The sequence below is a fragment of the Erinaceus europaeus genome, chromosome 14 (genome assembly GCF_950295315.1).
Source record: "Erinaceus europaeus chromosome 14, mEriEur2.1, whole genome shotgun sequence".
Lineage (NCBI taxonomy): Eukaryota > Metazoa > Chordata > Mammalia > Eulipotyphla > Erinaceidae > Erinaceus > Erinaceus europaeus.
In genome coordinates, this window is record NC_080175.1 from 13,517,257 (window position 1) to 13,541,156 (window position 23,900).

The 23,900-nt window shown below is 48.5% G+C and overlaps 1 protein-coding gene across 3 annotated transcripts in view; it reads right to left on the reverse strand.

The window, feature by feature from the left end:
• Positions 1–22,962, reverse strand: part of VWA2 (von Willebrand factor A domain containing 2) — a 51,040-nt gene extending 28,078 nt beyond the window's left edge. The window contains exons 1-5 of one of the 3 annotated variants that reach the window (XM_060171241.1): positions 22,536–22,951; positions 11,791–11,866; positions 9,014–9,077; positions 4,810–4,884; positions 2,520–2,653 (exon numbers count right to left, since the gene is read on the reverse strand). In XM_060171241.1, the coding sequence (XP_060027224.1) occupies positions 2,520–2,653; positions 4,810–4,884; positions 9,014–9,065 (261 nt within the window). In that variant the 5' untranslated portion in view covers positions 9,066–9,077; positions 11,791–11,866; positions 22,536–22,951. Of the gene's footprint in view, positions 1–2,519; positions 2,654–4,809; positions 4,885–9,013; positions 9,078–11,790; positions 11,867–22,535 lie in introns of all 3 variants that reach the window. The other 2 variants (XM_060171242.1, XM_060171240.1) reach the window with 2 other exon arrangements.
• Positions 22,963–23,900: the final 938 nt, after the last annotated feature.

Below are 23,900 nucleotides of genomic sequence, written 5' to 3' on the forward strand. Positions count from 1 at the left end.
CCAGCAGTGAGCCCCAGTGATAACCCTGGAGGCAAAGAAAAAAAAAAAAAGAAAGAAAAGAAAAAAGAAAAACCCACAGCCTTTTTCTTCTTTTTAAGTGCCACCTGGGTTGTCCTCGGGGCTCAGTGCCGGCATTATGAACCCACCACTCCAGGCAAGCTATTTTTCCTTTCTTTTTTCTTTTCCATTTACTTTCTTTTTTCTGTTTTATTTAACAGGGCAGAGAGAAATTGAAGGGGTAGACAGAGAGCAAGAAAGACAAACATCTGCAGACTTGTCTTACTGCTTGTGAAGTGTCCTTTCCCCTTACAGTAGGGGAGCATGGGCTCAAACCCCAGTCTTTGCGTAGGTAGCATGGGTACTCAACCAGGTCCCTTTTTCTTATTTTTTGATAGAGACAGGCAGAAATTGAGACAGAAGTAGCAGATAAAGAAAGAAACTTGTAGGACTGTTTCACCATTTGTGAAGTTTCTCCAACAGGTCGAGACCAGGAGCTGGCACCCATCTCCTTACCCATGTCCTTGCATTCTACCCTGTGCACCATGGCCAGCCTCCACTGGCTTTAGCCCCTTAAAAATAAACAACAACAACAACAACAACAACAAAAACCCCTCTTTTATGCAAGTGTGGACAATGACAAATATGAACTCTACTCATCACCTTTTATTTTTGAAAAGAAGTAACATACATGGCATCCATACCTTCCTTTCCATCCAGTTTGCTTTGGGGTTTTCCCATTCAGAAAGCTTTCTCGTTCACTCCCTGTAGCTGCCTTGTGCCAGGCTGTGAACATACTATACAATGTGCTTGTTCATCTCCTGTAAGCTGGCATTTGGGTGGTCTGAAATCGTTAGTGATTACAAATAGCACTGCAAGTAATGAGTGTGTCTTAGGCTGCATCTGTGGGAGAATCTGTAGAATAAACTGCTGAGCCCCAGATTCTCTCACTCTGATGACTACTGCGAGCTCCCCATGGGAAGCTCAAACCTTCCCAGCATGCTCCAGAGTGACAAGGGAGCCTGTCACCAAACTCTAAGATTTTGTGAAACTTGGGAAACCAAACCCAATGCTTACTCTCATCCCACGAAGGAGGCTGAGTAAAGACAACTCAAGTATAAACAGACAAGTTATTCCCTCTGTGATTGGTCAAAGGACTGTCAGGTGACCATACCTGCCCAATCAGAGCCCTCTCTGGGGCTCCTGCCACATCTACAAGGAAATGCACCCACTCACTTATTTGTAATAGGTAGGTCACAGGGGACATGGGGGAATGAACCCAGGGCCCTCTACAGCCACAATATCACTGCTGAATGGCCTTCCAAGGTTATTTTCCCCCTTTAAAAAATTTTGTTTATTTGACAGAGACGGGCAGAAGCTAAGAGGAAAGGGAGCAGCTAGTGAGGAAGAGAGAGAGACACCTGCAGCACAGTTTGATGTTCTGTGAAGCTTTCCCCTGAAATGGAGGCTGGGGCTTGAACCTAGGACCTTGCGCATTGTAACATGTGCGCTCAACGGGGTGTGCCCACACCTGGCCCCTTAAGTAAATATTTTTCATTCTCCATTTCAGCAAGAAAACAGAGAGGAGAAAGTCTGAGAGAGAGCAAGAGCGAGCAAGCGGGCACTACTGCAGTCCCATGGGACTGTCTCCCCTCCTTCCTCTCACTGGCCCCACCCCCTTTTTCTTCTCACTAGCTATCACTGGCTTGACACCAATGTGGGGTGACTTTTCTATCTGAAAAGTCTAGAAAGACAATAGCCAAGAAAAAAAGAAAAAGTTGAGAGGAGGAATGGAGAGACAGATCACAGGGGAAGGAGGGGAACATACTTTACCTTGCTTGGGATTTGAGCCCCAATACCAGAAGGGTGTACCACAGCAGGTGTGTGTGTGGGGGAACTCAAGGACTGTGGTGTGTCTTCCTCTCTCATCTAAATGAAAAAGTTGGCTCAGGAGTGGTGAAATCATGAAGTTAAGACTCCACAAAATCAATAAATAAATATCAAGGTTGAGAGAAGAAAAAGAAAGGGACTGGGGGTCAGGCGGTGGCGCAGTGGGTTAAGCGCATGTGCCGCTAAGGATCCCGGTTGGAGCCCCTGGCTCCCCACCTGCAGGGGAGTCACTTCACAGGCAGTGAAGCGGGTCTGCAGGTGTCTGTCTTTCTCTCCCCCTCTCTGTCTTCCCCTCCTCTCTCCATTTCTCTCTGTCCTATCCAACAACGAACAACATCAACAATGGCAATAATAATAACCACAACGAGGCTACAACAACAAGGGCAACAAAAGGGGGGTAGAATGGCCTCCAGGAGCAGTGGATTCATGGTGCAGGCACCGAGCCTAGCCATAACCCTGGAGGGAAAAAAAAAAAAAAAGAAAAAGAGAGGGACTGAGGTCTCTTGGCCCACTGGGTCTGGGACCAGGGCTTGCCTGGCTTCTTTGGTCTTCTTTGTTCCAGAAGCCAGCAGAACGCCCTCCTCTGCTGAAGACAGGATACAGCTGCACTGAAATGAGGAAACGCGACTTACCCTGTGGAGACGGATGTCCAGAGCATCGCAGACAGTGATGGCGAAGTGCTTGGACCTTTCAAAGCTCCCTTTCCCAATGCTGTCAGAACCATCAAACAAGAACAGGATGTCCACCGCTGCTGAGCACCACATCACTGGGAGAGGGACAGAATGAGTGAGTCAGGCTGCCACTCCTCTCTTCAGCACGATGCGGGAGATGGCACTGAGGAAGGGCCTGGCTTGAGGCAGCCCTCCTCAGCAACAGGAAACTCAAAAGGGCCCCAACACAGAAGTCTTTACAATAACAGAAGAGTCTGTTGCAACTGCATTGACCCCTGAGGGGCTATGGGGCAGGTGGGGAGCATCTGGTTTTGGGGGGAGGTGTGTGGGGTGGCAGTAGCAGCACAGAACTGTGGTGGTGGGTGTGGTGTGGAGCTAAATCCTGTTCATGATCTTGTAAGCCATTATGAAATCACCAATGCAAATAATTTTTTTGCTTTTTAATTTTTATTTACTTATTTATTCATTTTTTTAGATAGAGACAGAGAGAAATCGAGAAGGGAGGGAGAGAGACAGAGAGACACCTGCAGCCCTGCTTCACCACTTATGAAGCTTTCCCCCTGCAGGTGGGGACCAGGGGCTTGAACCTGGGTCTTTGTACACTATAATGTGTGCGCTTAACCAGGTGTGCCACCACCTGGCCCCTCAATTGCTTTTTCTAAAAATTTCTTTATTGGGAAATTAATATCTTAAAGTATACATTAAATACAATAGTTTTTATATGCATAACATCTCTTATTTTTCCACATAACAATCCAACCCCCACTAGGTCCTCTGTCATCCTTTTCCAGGACCTGTACTCTCCCCCACACCCACCCCAGTCTTTTACTTTGGTGCAAACAAGACCAGAAGAGAAAACACAAATAGAACCTGAACTGGAGTTGGTGTACTGCAAATACATTTTTAAAAGCGTAAAATCTGGGAGTCAGGCGGTAGCGCAGCAGGTTAAGCGCACTTGGCTCAAAGCGCAAAGACCAGCATAGGGATCCTAGTTCGAGCCCCCAGCTCCCCACCTGCAGGGGAGTCGCTTCACAAGTGGTGAAGCAGGTCTGTAGGTGTCTATCTTTCTCTCCCCCTGTCTTCCCCTCCTCTCTCCATTTCTCTCTGTCCTATCCAACAACAATGGCAACTATAATAACTACAATAATAAAACAACAAGGGCAACAAAAGGGAACAAATAAACATTTTTTAAAAAGCATAAAATCCAGGGCCAGGAGGTGGCATACACAGTTAAGCACCCATCAAAAGCATACAATTCAACAGTTTTTGGTATGTCCACCAACCCATTCCATCACTACCACAGTCAGTTGTTGATGGTTTTCCATTCGCTGCAAAGGAAACCCTGTACCTTTTCAGCTAGCAGCTCCCTAACCCCACCCCCACCGCTGCCACCCCCACCCCCAGACCCGTGTAGAGGGAGGACTCTTATTCTCGAAGGAGGGATGGCATAAGCAGGGCACCGGGCAATTCAGAACTTCCCTGAGGCAAAAGCAATGGTAAGTGATGGAAGCAGGCTTGGAACCCAAGTGGTCTGCCTCCAGTGTCCGTGCCCCTCCGTGCCCCGGAGAGAAGAGAAGTCAGAGAAAGACCAGGAGTCACCCAGAGGGAAGCAACCATGGGAGATTTCACCAGAGTGGAAAGGAAGGAATATGGTGGCAGATGAGGCTGGCTAGGTAAAAAACAATGGTCACAGAACAGACTATTAAGCACTGGGCAAAAAATTCCAAGCAACAGAGACTCGCTCAGGTTTTTTTTTTATTAAAAAAAATTTTTTTTTTTGCCTCCAGGGTTATTGCTGGGGATCGGTGCCTGCACCACAAATCCACTGCTCCTGGAGGCCATTCCCCCCCTTTTTTTTTTACCCTGATTGTGTTTTATCATTGTTGTGGTTATTATTATCGTTGCCATTGATGTCATTGTTTTTGGATAGGGCAGACAGAAATGGAGAGAGGAGGGGAAGACAGAGGGGGAGAGAAAGATAGACACCTGAAGATCTGCTTCACCACTTGTAAAGCGACTCCCCTGCAGGTGGGGAGCTGGATGCTCTAACCCGGATCCTTATGCCACGTGCGCTTAACCCGCCCGCCGCGCTACCTACCACCCGACCCCCCTCGCTCAGGTTTTTACTCAGGTTCAGGACTTGGTCTGGTCTGGTGGAAGATCTTGACCACAGGTTGAGAGGAAGACAGGAGTGGGGCAGTGTGGAGTCATGTGCTCTGGGACCCATCACAGGCACAAAACAAACGCTTACTTTTGCTGGCAGCTGAGATCTTCCCGATGGTCTCTCTGCTGACTTGAACTTCCTGAAGTGGGAGAGATGGGGACACTAGGAGAAAAAAAAAAACAGAAGCAACCAGTCATCACAAGGCAGAGAAGGGTGAAGTGGTAGTAGTATTCACAGTGACAAACACTAACAGATAAGAAGAGAAACCAGGAATGTGGACTTTGATGTCACTGAATCTCAAAAATTATCAGCCAGAGAGCATGAAGAACCACCTTCTCCAACGATCCCACACCTATCATAAACTTCACGCCCCCTGTGAACTTCACTTTCTGAGTATTTTGCTGAGAAGAATTAATTCATATGCACAGAAAAGTTATGGGGGGGAGGCATTCTGGGATTCTGATGAGCTTTGCCCCTGGCTAGTGTGTGTCTCTTGCCATAAATATTCATCTTTGATGTGAGTAGACAACTCCAAGAAGAGAGAGGAACACACACACCAGCCAAGGGAAAATATTCAGGTAGGCAAAGAGACGTCTCAACTCAACCAGTGAGAGGTCATTTTACATGAGACATTCACTGATCAAACTCTCAATTTAAATGTTAACTGGTCTTTATGAAATCAGAGTCATAAAGCTAAGTACACCACCTTGTAGCATCACACATGGTGCTTATCCGACAGGGGACCAGAGTTAAACATGGGGAAACTTCTGTCGGGTAACTCCCTCCAATACTATGTGTGAGAGAGGGGTGCCAGGGACAGCTAAGGCCCACAGAAACAGTGCTGGGAATACTGGTCTCTTCTTTCAGCACGTTTACCATGAATGAGGGCTGAAACCTTTCTGGGTAGGAAGTTAGTGCATGGATATATTTTCATTTGTTTCTATAACAGGTCAGCTGCAATGATGGCATATGTGCCACCAATAATACCAATGTTAGAATTAAACTCTGAAGATGTGGGTCATAGGCTGAGGAAGTCTGAGAACTGTGATTCAGCCAATCAGGATGAAAGTCCTGAAGACCTGAGTGATATCATCACTGTTTTATTTATTTTAATATTTGTTTTGTTTACTTATTGTCTCTAGGGCTAGGCTGGAGCTCAGTCCCTGCACTATGAATCCACTGCTCCTGGAAGCCATCTTTTTTTCCATTGTTGTTACAGTTGCTGTTATTGTTACTGTTGTTGCTGCTGTTGTTGGATAGGACAGAGAGAAATTGAGAGAGAAGGGGAAGACAGAGGGGGAGAGAAAGGAAGATAGACATTTGCAGACCTGCTCCAGCAATTGTGAAGCAACGCCCACCCTCCCACCCCCCCACAAGTGGGGAGCCAGGGGCTTGACCTGGGACCCTTTCACTGGTCCCTGCGCTTTGTACTATGTGCACTTAACACCCGGCCCCCATTACTGTTTTTTACTGTGGTGTCTGATGCCAGAGTTCATGTTAGTGTCTGCTGAGTAAGTACTGAGATGGGCAGACCGGGAAGGGGTCAGGTGGAGGAAAGTGAGCATAGGGGAGAGGGTTGCTCACCTGTGCCCTCCAGAGCCAGAGGGATAAGAGAAGGGCTAGAAGGAAGGGGGCAAGGAGGTCAAGGAGAGGGAGATGGGGAAGGTGCTCAGAGGTGGTGTGTGTGTGTGTGTGTGTGTGTGTGTGTGTGTGTGTTGGGAAGGGAAGGGAAGGGAAATGCAAAGTGGCTGAAAATGCCAGGAGAGCAGTCAAGAGGGAAAACCCCACCATGGTGTGAGGCACTTGGGTGGGAACATGCCGAGTTTGTAGCCTCCCTGGGCGGTTCCAGCCCCACTTTCTGTGTCTGCAAGCTGGCAACTTCTGCTTACCTGCTCTGTCCTCCTCTCAGTCTCTTTTACAGAGCAGATGGCAAGATGGAACCAGACTAATGTCTGGAACTAGCAGTGATGCCATAAGCAGCAGCTGTCAAATATCTTTAATGAAGGCTAGGCGTTCTGCCACTTCCACCAGAGGCAGAAACAAGAAACAGGCACAAAGCCTGTTCCAGAACAAAGCTCATGACTAGCCTGCATGAGGCCCTGGGTTCGGTCTCTGTTGCTGCATTCAAAGAAATAAATATGGGGCTGGGTGTTGGCACACTTGGTTGAGCACATACATTATCATGCATAAGGACCAAGGTTTGAGTCCCGACTTGAACTGGGATCCTTACTCTGGTCCTCGCACTTCACGCCATGTGTGCTTAACCCACTGTGCTACTGCCCGACCCCCGTGAATAGGTTTTTATTTGGGATATGGTAAGTGGGCTGGGAAGTGTGCATTTTAATCTGCCTGGGATAGCTTTACAACTTTTTCTTTTTCTTGGAGCTGTTCTTGCTGCCAGAAGCCTTACTTACTTACTTATTTTATTGCCACCAGGGTTATCACTGGTGCTTAGTGTTGACATCAAAAATCCGCTATTCCTTACAGACTTTCTTTCCCTACTTTATTAGATAGGACAGAGAGAAACTGGGAAAGAGGAAAGGAGATACAGAGGAAGAGAGACACCTATAGACTTGCCTCACATCTTGTGAAGCACCCCCCCTGTGGGGAGGGGGGAGACGGGCTGGAACCCAGGTCCTTGCATGTGGAAATAGGTGTGCTTATCACCTTATCCACATGTGCCACCGCCTGGCCCAATTTATTTATTTTGATGAGAAAGGCCAGAACACTGCACAGCTCTGAATAAATGATGGCTCTGGGAACTGAGCTGGAGGTCTCAGTTCCCAGGTTTCAATGCAGTCCTGCATTCTGAGGGTGCTCAGAGAATTCCATCCTCCCCCCTTTTTATTTCTTTATTGGGGGATTAATGGTTTACAGTTGACAGTAAAACACAATAGTTTGTGCATGCATAACATTTCCCAGTTTTCTACATAAAAATACAACCCCCTTCCCCCCACCTCCCCCCCCTTTTTTTTTCTTGGAAACAATCATATTTCTTGTCTCTCCCTGATCACTGATCTCCTGATCCCAAATCTCTTTGAGCGATTTCTTCCTCTCAGGACGACGTATAATGTCAGTGGTCTATTTCAAGGGCACTATTAATTGGGCTTTTAAAAGAGCCAACAATAACACAACTAGAACTCACTTAACAATTTGGCAAAGTGTTCTTCCAGAACATAGAAGCTTTCTGTTCCTCCGCATCCAGAGATCACCAAGAAGGTGCCAACTCCTGGGCCCTGCTGGCTGCAGTCCATCCCATAATGCAGTGGTGCTGCTGCTGACCTCCCCAGAATAACCTGAGGGGCAGGGACATTCCCACCCTGTACTCCCAGAGTTCAGACCAGCTCCTTATACAGAGCCACGGACACTAGGTTTCCCTGAACGTATCCAGGAATAACTGGCAAAGCTGAAGACTCCCCAAGGTTCTGCAAAGAACAAAAAGGTCCTGCCCTTTTTAGACGCTTCTTCTAGGAGGTTCTCCAGCTAAGGTCTGGCCAGCTGTTTCTCCAGAAGTAAGAGAGGGGAACACAGTGAGCTGGGACCAATCAATAAACACTGGTGCTTAAGTCGGTAAGGCAACACCATCTGCAGATATACAGTCTCAGGTGACATTTCTGTGGCTCCTCTGTGAAATGTCCTCAAGACCACACAGTTCTCCCTGGAACAGACAGCTGCTGAATGTGGGATTGCTGCCTCCTCTTTAACCATCAGCCGATTCTAGAGCTTTTATCCCCTGGAGGTTGGAGGAATGGGAAAATCTCATCTCCTACAACCCTGCCACGCAGTAAATCACTCTTCTTTCTCAGAGGAGCCTAGAGCAGTGGGGCCAGCTCTGGAGTCAGGAGACCTGAATCCTCTTTCTGCCTCTGCTATCGACTGCTGTGTGACCCTGAGTGAGGCACACAGTCTCTCTGGGCCTCACCCAGACAACCCAGGGAGGGTCAAATTTAATGTTCTGCGAACTGGGCAGAGCCATGGAAGGGACAGATTGGCAGAATTGTCAGGGAGAGAATCTGGACTATGTCTGGGCTTTCAAGGGACACAGGCAGGCCTGTCTTCTGATGGGCCTCACTGCCCCCTCCCCCCGGCCACGCAGCTGCTGTGGGGATACAGTGTGGAGGTTAGGGACACAGCTCAGGTGTCTACTTCAGTGGCTCCGCCCTGTGTGTGGCCTGGGTAGAGATGCAGAGAACCTCCAGAGAGCTTTTAAAGTTAAAAATCACCAGGATGGGAAGCTGACCACACTTCCCAATACCATCTCCTACGCCTCCACCCCAACCCCAAAATTTACCTCCATAAAACAGGAAAATGCAGGTGACTTCCAGCATCAGGAAAGTATGCATGTTGGTATGACTCTAGGGCCAGAATAAAGACAATAAATAAAAAGCATAAGCAGCGAGTTTAAGAGGAATCTGGGTCCCCCAAGTCATACCCCCACCCAAGATGAAGACAAACCTGAACTTGGGTTTTCAGACCAGCTCTGCTATCAACTGCTGTGTGACCCTGGGAATGTCACACAGCTTCTCTGGGCCAAATCTGTTCAGTGCAGGGGAAGTTTGATGACATGCTGGGACAGAACTGTGACTGGGCCTATCCCAAGACACTCATGTGACCCTGAGGCCATTCCTGAAAAACCTGGAGAAGTCCCAGTGTCTCCAACAACTGGGGGAGACTACTCTGGTGACTTTGATTTTATTTTGCTTATTTATTTTTATTGCCATCAGATTATCATTGGGGCAGCAAATCCACCACTCCTAGCAGACATCTTTCGTCCTTTCCTTTCTTTCTTTCTTTCTTTCTTTCTTTCTTTCTTTCTTTCTTTCTTTCTTCCCTTTTCTTCCTACTTTGACAGGACAGGGAGAAGGAGACAGACAGAGATAAAGACAGACATCTGCAAACCTGCCTCACCACCCGTGAGAGGCTTCCCCCCTGAAGGTGGAGGGCATGGGCTCAAACCTTGGTCCTTGTGTATGGTGACATGTGCTCTCTCTCCTTGGTGAGCCATCTGCCGACTCTAAGCATGAATTCTCTGGATTAATTATAAACAGGAACATGGCCAAGAAACAGAATTGCTGTTGCCTAACAATTCTCTCCTGTGTGTCCTGGTTACCTACCAGTTTTTCAGGGAGGTAGGAAGAGTGGAAAAGCGAGATCTTTTGATAAGAGAGAAAAAAAAAACGAACAAGACTCTAATGGATTCTACAAGCACACACATTTGAATTCTTCTTTTAATTTTAGCTGTGGAAGTCAGCAAATACACACTTGCTATTTCAACTATAGGGCCACAGGTGCAAAGCAGACAGTGGAAGTACATATTTGCAGTACATGAGCTGAAGGGGGGGGGGTTTAAAGAGAAGGAAACAGACTTTCCCTCAGGGTTATTAAGGGGGAATATATAAAACGACTTCACTACAGATCCAAGACATTTGTTTCTTTTTCCTTTTCTTTTGTCCTTTGAGACCCAAAACAGTTAAGATAAGAGCACCAAGTGATGTTTTGGTCTCTCTCTCTCTCTCTCTCTTTCTCTCCCACTCTCTAAACATATAAGCTGAGAGGGCAGACAGATACTTCACTGGGTAGGGTGTCCATTTTGCCATGAATCTGGCCCAGGTTTGAGCCCTGGAATCACGTGGTAGTACCAGGAGGTTGGAGGAAAGCTCTAATGCTGTGATGCTCTTTTCTCCTCCCCCCCTTTCCCTCTCCCTACCATTTATCTGGATAAAAATGTTGAGCTGGGAGCAGTAAAACCGCTCATGTGCAAGGCCCTGGTTCCAGGGGGGAAAAGCTAAAATTTGGGTGAGGAGGCAGTCCAGTGGCATCATGCATGTGTTAGGTCCTTGGTTTAATCCCTGAAAAAGAAAGAGCTGAGGAAGGAAGGAAGGAAGGAAGGGAGTGGGAGGGGGGCAGGCAGGAAGGGAGGGAGGGAGGAAGAGAGAAGTGATGAATGAATAAAAGAGAGAGAGAGAGAGAGAGAGAGAGAAAGAAGGAAGGGTGTGAGGAAGGGAGGGGGAAGATGGAAAAATACTTTATGCCTGAGATACCATGTTCCCAGGTTAAATCCCGGAAGCCAACATAAACTAGAACTGAGTAGTGAGTGCTGGGGGGGAGGGGAGAGAATCATTGAAAAAAAAAATAAACACCTTTGTTGGGTCTGCAAGGAAGCTCATTTGAGAAGCCAGTTGCTTTGCCATGGGTTTGACCTGGATCCAAGCCCCCAGCCTCCATGGCACTGAGGAAGCTTTGATGCTGTGGTATATCTCTCTGTGTGTCTCTCTCTAATAATATTGATCTGGAGCAGTGAAATCTCAGTGACAACCAAAAAAAAACGGAGGGAAGAAAGAAAGGAAGAAAGAAGAAAGGGAGAAAGAGGAAGAGGAAGAAAGGAAGGAAAAACAAGACTTGGGGTGGGGCCAGGGAGGTGGCTCAGGGGTGAAGTATCTGCTTACATGAAGTCCTAGATTCAGCTCCCAGCACCGCATGGGAAAGCAATAAATAAACAGAACTCCATGGAGAGTGGGGGTGTACAGCAGCCTCTCCGAATTAAACACAACCAATCACTTCGTATGACTGGAGAGAGTGAGGCAACACCATGCATAGACCTTCTAAACATCCTCTTCCACTGAACTAAGCACACTGATACGCTCTCAAGAGTGAGCTCCATGGAGAAATTCCCCAGCAAAGGTGTGGAACAGGAAGCCGGAAATTTCCCTAAGAACCCCGGGTTCTAGGATGAGGGCAGAGACATGTGCTGGGTTCTGTCTTAGTTGCTCAAGGACACAAGTCTTCATGTCTGTAGCTCTCCACTTCCCCCAGGGGGCACCAGTTTCTCAAGTTTCTCAAGACCCATCCTTGCTCAGAGAAGGATGCCCTGGGCCAACACACCACTCTTGAGCCTGGCGTCAGTGACAGCCCTGGGCTGGGACTCCCAGCTCCTCCAGAGTACTGGCTGAACAGGCTGAGAGGCTGCACTGCCTGAAAAGACCAAAGTTCCCCAGGAAACAGAGCCTTTGGATGGGAGGAAAGCTTCGAGATGACCAAGGCATCATCCTAAAGGTGCTGTGACCAGACCTTACTGAGGCTGACAGGAAATAGGACTTTATGATTTCAGGGCCAATCTTTAGTCCTTGGGGTTGAGATCCAACTCCTGGGGGAGGAAACAGGGAAGCGGAGGTCAGTCTATGTGTGATAGGAAAATTAAGAAGCAACCTCAAGTGAACGAAAAGGATTGTTACTGGCTAGCAAGTCCCAGAGGGGCTTGGGCTCAGGCTCCCAAGTCCACCTTTCTTCTCTAATCACACTGCTGCAGGACCTTCTGGAGCCCAGGACAGCTCAGAGGCTTGAGCTCGGAACTCCCTGTGCACCAGCCTGACACATTTCTGTGACCAGCTGGCAGGAAGGAGGTGGATCTGCCCCATGATGGCTGAGAGCCTGTACCCTGAACCCTGAAAACCACTCTCATCCCAGGCCCTGGGGCACTAAACGCAGCTCTGGGTCCTCACTACAGTAAAGGGGGGCTGAAGCAGGTGTTGCTAGGATGCCTTAAAAAAATCCACTGGGGGCTGGGTGGTGCTGCACATAGTTGAGCATACATATTACCATGTGCAAGGATCCAGGTTTGAACCCCTGCTCTCCACCTGCAGGGGTGGCACTTCATGAGCGGTGAAGCAAGTCTGCAGGTGTCTTATTTTTCCGCTTCCCCTCTCCACCCCCCTCCCCCTCTCAATTTCTCTCTATCCTATCAAACGAAAAAGAAAAGAAAAAAAAAGCCACTGGGAGCAGTTGATTTGCAGTGCAGGCACTAAGCCCCAGTGATCACTCTGGTAGGAAAGAAAAAAAAAACCTGGGCCAGGGAGAGATCATAGTGATCACGCAAGAGGTTTTCACAATTCAGGCTCTGAGATCCCAGGTTTAATTGCCGCCATCACAAGCCACAGCTGAGCAGTGCTCTGGTTATTATGGAAAATGACAAAAGCCTGGCAAGATAGTTTACTTGGCTAGTGCACCTGCTTTGTCTTACACACAGTTCAAATTCAAGCCCAGCTACTATGGGGGGAAGCTTTGGTGCAGTGCCAACTTTCCTCATCTGCTTCTTCCTCTCTTTTTCTGAACAGGTTGGCCCTGAGCACTGAAGCCTGGGTGAAGACTAAAATAAAATAAATGTTTGTTGTTGTTGTTGGTTTGTTTTTGGAAATAGACAAAGAAAAACAGAGGGAAGAGGAAGAGAGAGAGACTAAGACCTTCAACACTCCTTCATTACTCATGAAGCTTCCCCGCAGCAGGTGAGGGCTGGGGGCTTGAACCCAGTCCCTGCACACTACAACATGTGTGCTCTACTGGGTGCAATACTGTCTGGGCCCCTAAAATAAATTAATGAAATCTCCTGGGACAACAGGGAGATGGATGGCGCGTATTATATGGTATGATGGCACAGAAATTTAGTTTTTGTTATATTTATTTAATTTTTCTTATATTTGTTAGGCTAGAGAGAAACTGAGAGGGGAGGGGGGCAGAGAAAGGGAGAGAGACACCTGGAGCATTGCTCTGCCCTTGTGAATCTTCCTCCCTGCAGGTGAGAACAGGAGCTTGGACCTGGGTCCCTGAGCACTGTAACGTGTGCACTCAAGCAAGTGCACCACTGACCACCTCTCACGACACAAGAACTTAGATTATGGAAGAGATACATTGTGTACACACACACACACACACACACACACTTAAAATTTTATACTGTAAACTAAAGTTAAATTTTTTTTTGTCACTTTTGGGTCTTCATCACTTCAGGCTGATTTTTTCCACATGAAGAGAAAGAGAGATCATGGCACTGAAGCTTCTCCTAATGTAGTTGGGGCCAGAAGCCTGAACATTAGTTGTGTGCCTGACAAACCGATGCACGATCCAGGTGAACTGTTTTGCCAGCCCAGTGTTAAAACATTTTTTTTTAATAAAAAGCTAAAAAACAAACAAACAAAAAAAAAGTATTTTCATTGTCTGCTGAGGTGGTAACACAGCAGTAGCTCACAGGACTTGTGTGGGAGACTCCAGGTTTGAGGGGCCGGATGATGGCACACCTGGTTAAGTGGACCCAGGTTCAAGTCCCCTGGTCCCCCTCCTGTAGGGGGAAAGCTTCACAAGTGGTAAAGCAGTGCTGCAGGTGTCTGTTTCTCTCTGCATCTCTATCTCACTTCCCTCACAGTTTCTCTGTCCCATCAAATTAAATAAAGTTAAAAAATTATGAAAAGATAAAAAGGGGGGCTGGGTGGCAGTGCACCCAGTGAGTGCACACAGGACTATGTGCAGGAACCCGGGTCCAAGCCCCGGCTCCCCACCTGCAGCGGGGATGCTTCACAAATGATGAAGTAGGTCTGCAGATATCTTTCTCTTTCCCTCCCCTCTCAATTTCTCTGGTCTATTGAATAACATAGAAAGAAAGAAATAAAGGGAAAAAAATGGCCACCAGGAATGGTGGTGGTTTCGTAGTGGCAGCACTGAGCCCCAGGTATAATCCTAGAGTGAAGAGAGGGGGGGGGGGCTAGGCAAGAGCCTAGAAGAGTCAAATCTCACTCTTCTTGGGAGGAGGAGGGGTTGCTTCACAAGTGCTGAAGCATGTCTGCAGGTGTCTATCATTCTCTCTACTCCCCTTCCTTCCCCTCGCAATTTCTCTCTGTCCTATCAAACAAACAAACTAAAGGCAGGAACGGGAGGTGGCCAGGAGTGGTGGATCCACCAGGAGCAGTGGATTCACACTGCAGGTACCAAGCTCCAGCATTTTCAGTTCTTTGCACTTCAGAAAACTTCCAAAACACACTCCACCCAGACCCTGTCACTGGAGTGTCTCTGTGTCCCACACAGCCCCAAGGCTCCTGCCTGCACCTCAGCTAAGTGGAAAATGAGGGTGCTGTGATTACAGTTGACAGTGACCGGAGCGGTGACAGGACCTGCTGAGGGCTGGACACACTTCCTCCCTGTCAGCTTCTAGCCTGGCCCTGCCAGCAAGATTTGTGTGTGGTTCCTCTCCCCCCAGTAAATGTTTTCTTTCTTCCAACTCCACACAACAGGACGAGGCAGGACGAGTCCCCACTCGTCTCCTGACAGCCAGGAGGAAAAAAAAAAGGTGTGGGGACGTGACAGAGGAAGCGGGCTTTTTCATGCTGCCCAACCCCTGCTCAGGTTCAAGGTGATTTCCTGGGGTCACAATATGACCTTGGGCACATGCAGAATGCTGTCAACCAGACTTGTGCAGCAACCTCATCAGGCTACTGTGGGGCACGGGAAACCAGGACTCAAAAGCAAGGTGGCAGAGAAGGCTGGAGGCTCCTAGCAAATAATGAGATGCTCAGTACACCTGGTTCCCTCCCACCGCTGCCAGACAAACCAAAACAATCACCTCTGGCTCCATCACATGCCTCTGCTTGTCGAGGCCACGTCCCAAAGATCCTGCTCATTAAAACTTGCTTGAAGTTGGCGATCTGCACCTCACTGCCCCCTCCTAAGGGTTTGGCTCAGAGGCACTGGCCACCTGCCTTCCTTCCCTGTCCTCAGAGCACAGCCACACTGGAGCTACCTTGCCTTCCAGGTGGCAAATGCCTCCAGGATCAGGAGTTGAATCTTAGCCTTAGCCCCAGCACAGTGTGTCTGACACATAGTAGGTGTGATGGGTTCTCCCTACATAGATTATGTGTTGTTACACTTTTTTTTATATAAATCTTTTTTTTTTTTTTTTTGTCTCCAGGTTTATCGTTGGGCTTGTTGCCTGCACAACGAATCCATTGCTCCTGGTGGCCATCTTTTTTCCACTGTTGTTATTGCTGCTGTTGCTGTTGGATAAGAAAGAGAGAAACAGAGAGGAAGGGAAGATAGAGAGGGAGAGAGATAGACAGACACCTGCAGACTTGCTTCACTGCTTGCAAAGTGACCCCCCCCTCCATAGATGGGGAGTCGGGGGCTTGAGCTGGGATCCTTGATCTGGCTCCTGCACTTTGCACTATGTGTGCTTAACCCAGTGCACTACCGCCTGGCCCCAAATATTTTTTTGTAAATTTTGATAGGATTTTGATAGAGAGGGGAGAGAAATAGGGAGAAAGCAAGGCACCTGCAGCAAGGCTTCACCACTTATGAAGTTCCCCCTCTGTAGGCGGAAGGCAGAGACTTGAGCCCAGGTCCTTGTGCATGCTAATGTGTGTGTTTGATCAGCTGTGCCACCACCAGGCCCCGTGCCCTTACACTTGATGTAGATGAGTGCGAGGCATAGCTCCTGCAGAATCACTGTGCACAGTCTCACTGCCTCTTTTAATACTGAGATGAATGACACAGTGCTGTTAGGATGCTGGTGAAATAGTAGTTGTACTTTTTTTTTTTTTAACTATCCAGCCCCACCCAGTTCTCTTAACTATTCAGTTATGCCTCCTTGAGCATCAAATTCTTCTTGTACAATGCTACATCCAAAAACACTTTTATTTATTTATTTATTTTGCCTCCAGGATTATTGCTGGGGCTCGGTGCCCGCACCATAAATCCACTGCTCCTGGAGGCTATTTTTTCTCTTTTGTTGCTCTTATTGTTGATTGTTGTTATCATTGTTATTATTGCTGTCATTGTTGGATAAGATAGAGAGAAATCAAGAGAGGAGGGGAAGACAGAGAGGGGGAAAGATAGACACCTGCAGACCTGCTTCACTGCCTGTGAAGCGACATCCCACCCCCCACAGGTGTCTTTCTTTCTTTTTTTAAAAATTTTTTAAAATTTATTTATTTCCTTTTTGTTGCCCTTGCTATTTTATTGTTGTAGTTATTGATGCCGTTGTTTTGAACAGTACAGAGAGAAATGGAGAAAGGAGGGGAAAATAGAGGGGGAGAGAAAGACATCTGCAGATCTGCTTCACTACCTGTGAAGCAACTTCCCTGCTGATGGGGAGCTGGAGGCTGGAACCGGGATCCTTATGCCAGTCCTTGCACTTTGCGCCACATGCGCTTAACCCGCTGTGCTACCGCCTGACTCCCTATCTTTCTTTCTTTTTTTGCCTCCTGGGTTATTGCTGAGGCTCAGTGCCTGCACTATAAATCCACTGCTCTTGGAGGCCATTTTTCCCATTTTGTTGCCTTTGTTAGCCTTGCTATCATTATTATTATTGTTGTCATTGATGCTGTTGGATAGGACAGAGAGAAATTGAGAGAAGAAGGGAGGTAGAGGGGGGAGAGAAAGATAGACACCTGCAGACTTACTTCACCTCTCATGAAGCAGCCCCCTCCCATAGGTGGGGAGCCGGGACTCAAACCAGGGTCCTTATGCTGGTCCCTGCACTTTGTGCCACATGCACTTAACCCGCTACACTACCGCCTGACCCCCTAAAAACACTTTAAGTTTTTAAAAATATTTATTTATTCCCTTGTTATTGTTGTAGTTGTCGTTGTATAGGACAGAGAGAAATGGAGAGAGGACAGGAAGACAGAGGGGGAGAGAAAGTTAGACACCTGCAGACCTGCTTCACTGACTGTGAAGCGACTCCCCTGCAGGTGGGGAGCCGGGGGCTGGAACCAGGATCCTTAACATGGTCCTTGCGCTTTATACCACCTGCGCTTAACCTGCTGCGCTACCACCTAACTCCCCCTAAAATCACTTTTTAAAGACTATTTTTACTTATAATTACATCAATGAAACAGGAAATGAGAGGTGTCGGTGAGATTGTGGAGAAAAGGGGGCCTCTGCTCCACTGCTGGTGGGCATGCAAACAGGCACAGCCCCTTTGGAAGACTTATGGAGAGTCCTTCAGCAAATAAAAATGGAATTACCTTATGACCCAACAATATCACTCTTAGGCATTTATACAAAGGACATAAAAACATTAATTCAAAGGGACATATGCAGTCCTGCGTTCATAGTTGGATTATTCACAATGGCCAAAGACTGGAGGCAGCCTAAATGCCCACTGACAGATGACCAGGTAAAGAAGTTATGGGATATAGGGCACAGGCGGTAGCGCAGTGGGTTAAGCGCACATGGCGCAAAGCTCAAGGACCGGCATAAACATCCTGGTTTGAGCCACCAGCTCCCCACTTGCAGGGAGGTCGCTTCACAGACTGTGAAGCAGGTCTGCAGGTCTTTCTCTCCCCCTCTCTGTCTCCCCCTCCTCTGATTTCTCTCTGTCCTAGCCAACAACGATGACATCAATAACAATAACAACAACAACAAGGGCAACAAAAGGGAAAAAATAGCCTCCAGGAGCAGTGGGTGCAGGCATCGAGCCCCAGCAATCACCCTGGAGGCAAAAAAAAAAAAAAAAAAAAGAAGAAGTTATGGGATATACAGTCCAGTCCATGGAATACTACTTTGCAGAAATAAAAAGAAAGATGATATTGTGTCCTTTGGGACAAAATGGATGGAACTGGATTGTGTTTAGTGGAATAAAAGACGAAAGCCAACTAGCAGATGGCCTCCTCATCTGTGGAATCTAGAGGCCTGATACACATGAACTTGTCAGTGGAAAGCAAAAGCAAAGTGTAAGACGTCCTGAGAACTATGGTGGTTATCTGTGGGAGGTGGGAGGCTGGCGACACAGCCTTGGTGGTGGATGTGATGTGGAACTTATCCATGATCTTCTGATCCACTACTAACCACAAATACAAAATAAATTAAGTAAAAGACTAGTTTCTTGACTGTTTTCATGAGAATGAGTGAGAGAGACCAGAACACTGCTCATTTCTGGCATTGCCTGGACTTGAACTGGGCACCCCCAGCATGCATGATGTGCTAGAACTGTACTACCTCCCAGCCTGGTATAAAAATCTTGTTGTTGTTGTTGTTGTTGTTGTTGCTGCTGTTGTTGTTGTTGTGTGTGTGTGGTGAAGTTGGGGCCTTGCATATGTGTGACTTCAGTGGTCTGGGTCTTTCTCATTCAGATAGAGAAAGAAATAGAGATAAAGAGAGACACAGACGAGGAGAAACAGACACCACAGCAGTGGAGCTTCCTCTGGTGCCATAGCACCTCTTGTGTGGTGCTGGGGCTTGAACCTGAGTCTTGTACAAGTATCTTAACCAAGTGATTTATTTCTCTGATTCTGAAAACTTCTTCCCTCCAACCCCACCCATTAAAGAATTCCACAGTAAAAACAGTAAAAATGAATAGCTAGTACCAAGTAGGCATTTGCTGTGTGACTGGCATTAGGCTCCACACTTCTGTGTCTCCTTTGTCCAGTTCCTCAGTTAGCTGTGAAGTGTGCATCATGTCGTCGGCCCCACGAGAAAACGGAGGTGAGCAGGAACAGAGTGTCTGTCCCAGATTACAGAGGTTATCTGTGGATCAGACTTCACCTTCCTGACTGGGTGAGTGGGTGGGTGTGTATGTGTGTGTGGGGTAAGATAGAGGAACTGCAGCATCACTAAAAATCTGCCACCCAGGGAGTCAGACAGTAGTGCAGCGGGTTAAGCACACATGGCGCCAAGCGCAAGGACCGGCATAAGGATCCCGGCTCGAGCCCCCAGCTCCCCACCTGCAGGGGGATCGCTTCACAAGTGGTGAAGGAGGTCTACAGGTGTCTATCTTTCTCTCCCCCTCTGTCTTCCCCTCTTCTCTCGATTTCTCTGTCCTAACCAACAACAACATCAATAACAACAATAACTACAACAATAAAACAAGAGCAACAAAAGGGAATAAATATTTAAAAATTAAAAAAAAATAAAATTTGCCACCCTGATTCTTGCCCTCTGGCACTTCTCTCACCAGCTAATGCCTGCCAGCAACTCCCATACTCCAGCACATAACATGAGAAGACTTCCAGAACCTTCTGCATTCTTGGGCAACGGAAGGTCTACAAGCCAGGAGCAGAAACAGATCACTCGGCCCAGGTGCACCTGGGAAGCCGTTTCCATCAGAAGAAAAAAAAAAAAAAACCTACTTCACTCATCACACTTGTTTCTTGCTGTTCCATTACTCAGCTGATCCCACACATACATACCTCCTTCCTGGATTCTGGGGCTCTCACACATGGGCACAGATCCCTCTATCTCTACACCCACCCCAACTTTTTCATCTAGTTGTGGCCTCCAAACCCCTGGCTTCCTTACAGCAGTATTGGGGGCGGCAGGCGGGGGTACGGGGGACTGCCCAGGGCCTGCTTTGCCACCACACAGCAACAACCAGAGACAGAACAAGGCCACTTTGAAGGAGGGCTATCGGGCAGTGGCTGAAAGCAGTTTGGCAGGACAATGCGGACCTTCTGCAGAGAAGATGAGAGTGAAAAAGGAAACTGCTTGCACTTCACTTACAACCTGCAGTCCTAACCTGCAGACTCCATTAGCCCCCAGTGTCCCTTCTCCATCATCCAGATGTAAATATGAGCCCTTTACAAGAGCAGTCAACACAGAAAGACCTTCAATTCGAAAGCCAAAACAAAACAAAACAAAACAAACAAACAAAAAAACCCTCCAGCCAGGAAGTCCTCAGTGATTTCTGCTCTAACAATCACCTTCCTTGTCCAGGTGGCAAATCTCTGGCACAGGTCCAGAGCTGAAGGAAGTGAAAGACATTTCAAAGCTGTCCCAGGAAGGAGGGGGTGGCAATCATGCCCCCCCCCCATCCCAGAAGAATCACATAACTGGAGAAACTCTCTTCTGACAACCAGAAAGAAGTCAGCAGTCAGGAAAGGAGGAACTCCAGCAGACAGGCTTAATTACAGTTTCTCCAGGTTCCCCACTCAGTTCATTAGACATCCAGAAGAGTTTTCAACATCTGCTTTTGAAAATTCTTCTTAAGTGGGGAGGCTGGGCAGTAGGTGGCATGCCAGGGGAAGCGCACTTAGCACTATGCACAAGGATCCAGGTTTCAGCCCCCACACCCCGTCTGCAGGGAGACGCTTCACAAGTGATGAGACAGGTCTGCAGATGTCTGTCTGTCTGTCTGTCTCTCTCTCTCTCTCCCCTCCCATCTCAATCTCTCTGTGTCCTGTCAAATAAAATAGGAAGGGGGGGAAAATTGGAAGGAAAGGCCTCCAGGAGCAGTGGATTTGTAGTGGGGGCACAGAGCCCCAGCAATAACCCTGGGGGAAAAACAAAACAAAAACAATCTTCAAGCGGCAAAGTCACAGCTATGGGACTCCGGGAAGCACATCTACGAGAACACTCACAAGGTGAAGAGTCCAGAAAGAGAAGCCAGCCAAGCTCTGCCTCACAGCTTTCTCTGCCTCTACTATTTCACCTGTCTAATGCTGGTCAGTCTCCACTGCAAGACCGAAAGAGAGACAAGAACACATTCAACTCTGGAATAAGATGATGTCAGAGATTGAAGCTGGGGCCTCTGTGGCCTCAGACATAACAAATTCTGTGCTTTGACACTCAGCTATCTTTCCAGTCTCCAAAACCATTTTTGAAGTTTTGCTTATTTTTGTCATCATGTGAGCTTCACCCACTCCCAGTCAACTTAGACCTGAACTCATGAGCCACCTAAGAAGTTTCCCCTTGTTGAAACTGAAGAAATTCATAGTTTGAACATTGTACACATTCTCATTCTTCAGTCCAAGACACCAACTGTTGGCATGGTGGCCGCCGAAAAGCTCCTCTAGGCTGGATAACTCTAACCCTGCAATGAGATCAGCCTCTCCACCTGGCCACCCTCCCCGAGTTTAAGGCCATGCCTGGTGCAAGTTTCAAGGGACAATTCTGAGGCTCTACCTGTGGCCAACCCAGCTGATGATAGGGGTCGGTGGCAGGTGAAATGCAAGAAGCAGGTGGCTGGGACAAGAGGCTAGTCTTATGAAAGCACAACAGAAAGCAAGTCCCCTGGCCACCCACACAGAGCAAGGGGGCTGTGGACTCTGCTTAGAGACTTTGTGGGGGCTTCGGGCTGTGCAGGGCTAAGCTCAACATCTGCATGTGGGTGTTTTTTTGTTGTTGTTGTTCTTTTATGGGGTGTGGGGGGGCAATGAATTTCAGTGCCTTTGTGATTTCCCAGTTCCACATAACAAGTGTCTGCTACATTCCCCCCCACACCCCACCAAAGCCTTGGAATCCCTTCTCCCCCAAACCCCCTATTCCATTCCCTCCCCAGAGTCCCTTGCTTTGGTGCTGTATACCAAAAGAGACTCCAACTCCTTTGAAGTGATGTGTTGTAGAACAGAACTGGGAATACAAACACCAGCAACAAAAGAAGCAAAGGTAGGAAAAAGGAGAGCAGAGAGGTCAGTCAAGGCCAACTATCAAAGACCTACACATTAGAAGAGAAACTCTAAAATCTCAACCTTTGCCTCACCTTCTTTAGAACCTGCTGGAAAAGTGTTGGGTGGGATGATTCAGGAAGAGAGGGAGGAAAGAGAGGAATACTGGATAACTCTATATGTCAGTAGAACTGGGGAGACTGAGTCAGAAAGGGGGGACGCGTGCAGGGGTAGATAGCAATGGTTATGCAAAGAGACTGTCATGCCTGAGGCTCAGAAGCCCCAGATTCAATCCCCCTCACCACCATACGCCAGAATTGAGCAGTGCTCCGGTGTTTCTCTCTGTGTGTGTCTCTCTCAAAAAATAAAATAAATAAAATATTTAAAAGAAAAAAGAAAAAGAAAAAGAAAAAGGAGGAGGAGGAGGAGAAGGAGGCGAAGGAGGAGGAGGAGAAGGAGGAGAAGAAGAAGGAGAAGGAGAAGGAGAAGGAGGAGGAGGAGAAGGAGAAGGAGAAGGAGAAGGAGAAGGAGAAGGAGAAGGAGAAAAAGAAGAAGAAGAAGAGGGGGGACACAGGGTGAAACCTGCATGTGTTTCTAAAAGTTAGGGCGCCGGGCTGGGCACGCACCTAAAGCCTTTATTCAGAAGGAGACACCCGCCCTCTGTCCACTTACCTGGGGCCGGCGCCCCTGGGCTGGGTAATCGGGCGCCGGGGTCCCGCGCGTCCTCCTGCACCAAGCCCGCGCCAGGTGCGCTCCCCCCGGGCCGCTGCCTCCCGCGGGCCGCGCTCAGGTGGGGCGCAGACAATGCGGAACAAAGCCGGCGTCTCGCGCGTCCCCGGGGCCCGCAGGCTGCCCGCGCCCGGTCGGAGTGGCGGGGGCCCTGCGGGCTGGGCTGGGAGCGCCGGAGGGAGCGGCTCGAACCCTTTCCTGGGCCGCGAGGGGGCCGCGCGCAGCTCGCCCAGAGCCGACTCCCGGGCAGCACGGGCGGGGCGGGACCCGGACGCCGGCGAGGGAGGCCGTTCCGCGGGCCAGGGGGCGCTGCAGGCCCGCAGGAGGCGCCACGTGGGACACCTGTAGTCAGCACCCCGCACCCCGCGGGAAGGTGGCGGGCGCCCCCCTAAGGGAGCTGGTGTTGGGCGCGCCTGGTGGTTTCAGGAGACTTGTTGGTCGGCCCACACGCAAAGGTGCTTGCAGCTCTGAGCCCTGGATGAGGGGACACCGCGCCTCCCCACCAAGGCTCTGCACGACTTACTCTCCGACCCACGCGGGCTCCACTTTTCTTTTTTTGAGCATATGCCCCGGGTCAGTGAGATTGCTCACCTCAACGAGGGTGCCAAGTATGCAACCCGGCTTGGAACTTCAGTGATGCAGTGTGTCTGTGTGAAAAAGTGTTGGCTCTGGAAAGATCAAGGGGGGGAACAAAAAAAAGCCGGTTGTATAGCACAGTGTTTTGCAGTCACTCAATAAATGTTACTGCATTGCATCCTACAGTTTGATGATGAGGCAGACGGAGTTAAAGAGGGCGCTGGGCGGTAGCGCACCGGGTTAAGCGCACATTAGTACGAAGCAAAAGGACTGGCGCAAGGATCTGGGTTTGAGCCCCTGGCTCCCCACCTGCAGGGTGGTCACCTCCCAAGCGGTGGAGCAGGTCTGTCTATCATTCTCTCCCAGTATCTTCCTCTCCTCTCAGTTTCTCTCTGTCCTAGCCAACAACAAAAATGGCCACCAGGAGCAGCAGAATTGTAGTGCAGGCTGGGAGCACCAGCAATAACCCTGGAGGCAAATTTAAAAAAAAAAAAGTGAAAGACCACAGCACCAAAGTCCTGTCAATAGGGTGGAGATGTGGCTACAACCTGGGTTACAAGTATGGATCCAAGGCAGCTATTCTGCCAGCTCTTAACACATCATGTATGATGTGTGTTCACTGCCTCTTCCCAATACTACCAACATTACCATGTGTTTCTTTCCTGGTGTCGCTTATATAAAAATCGACACTTTTATATCCATTTCTATCAGAACCAGCTGTTCCATTTCCCT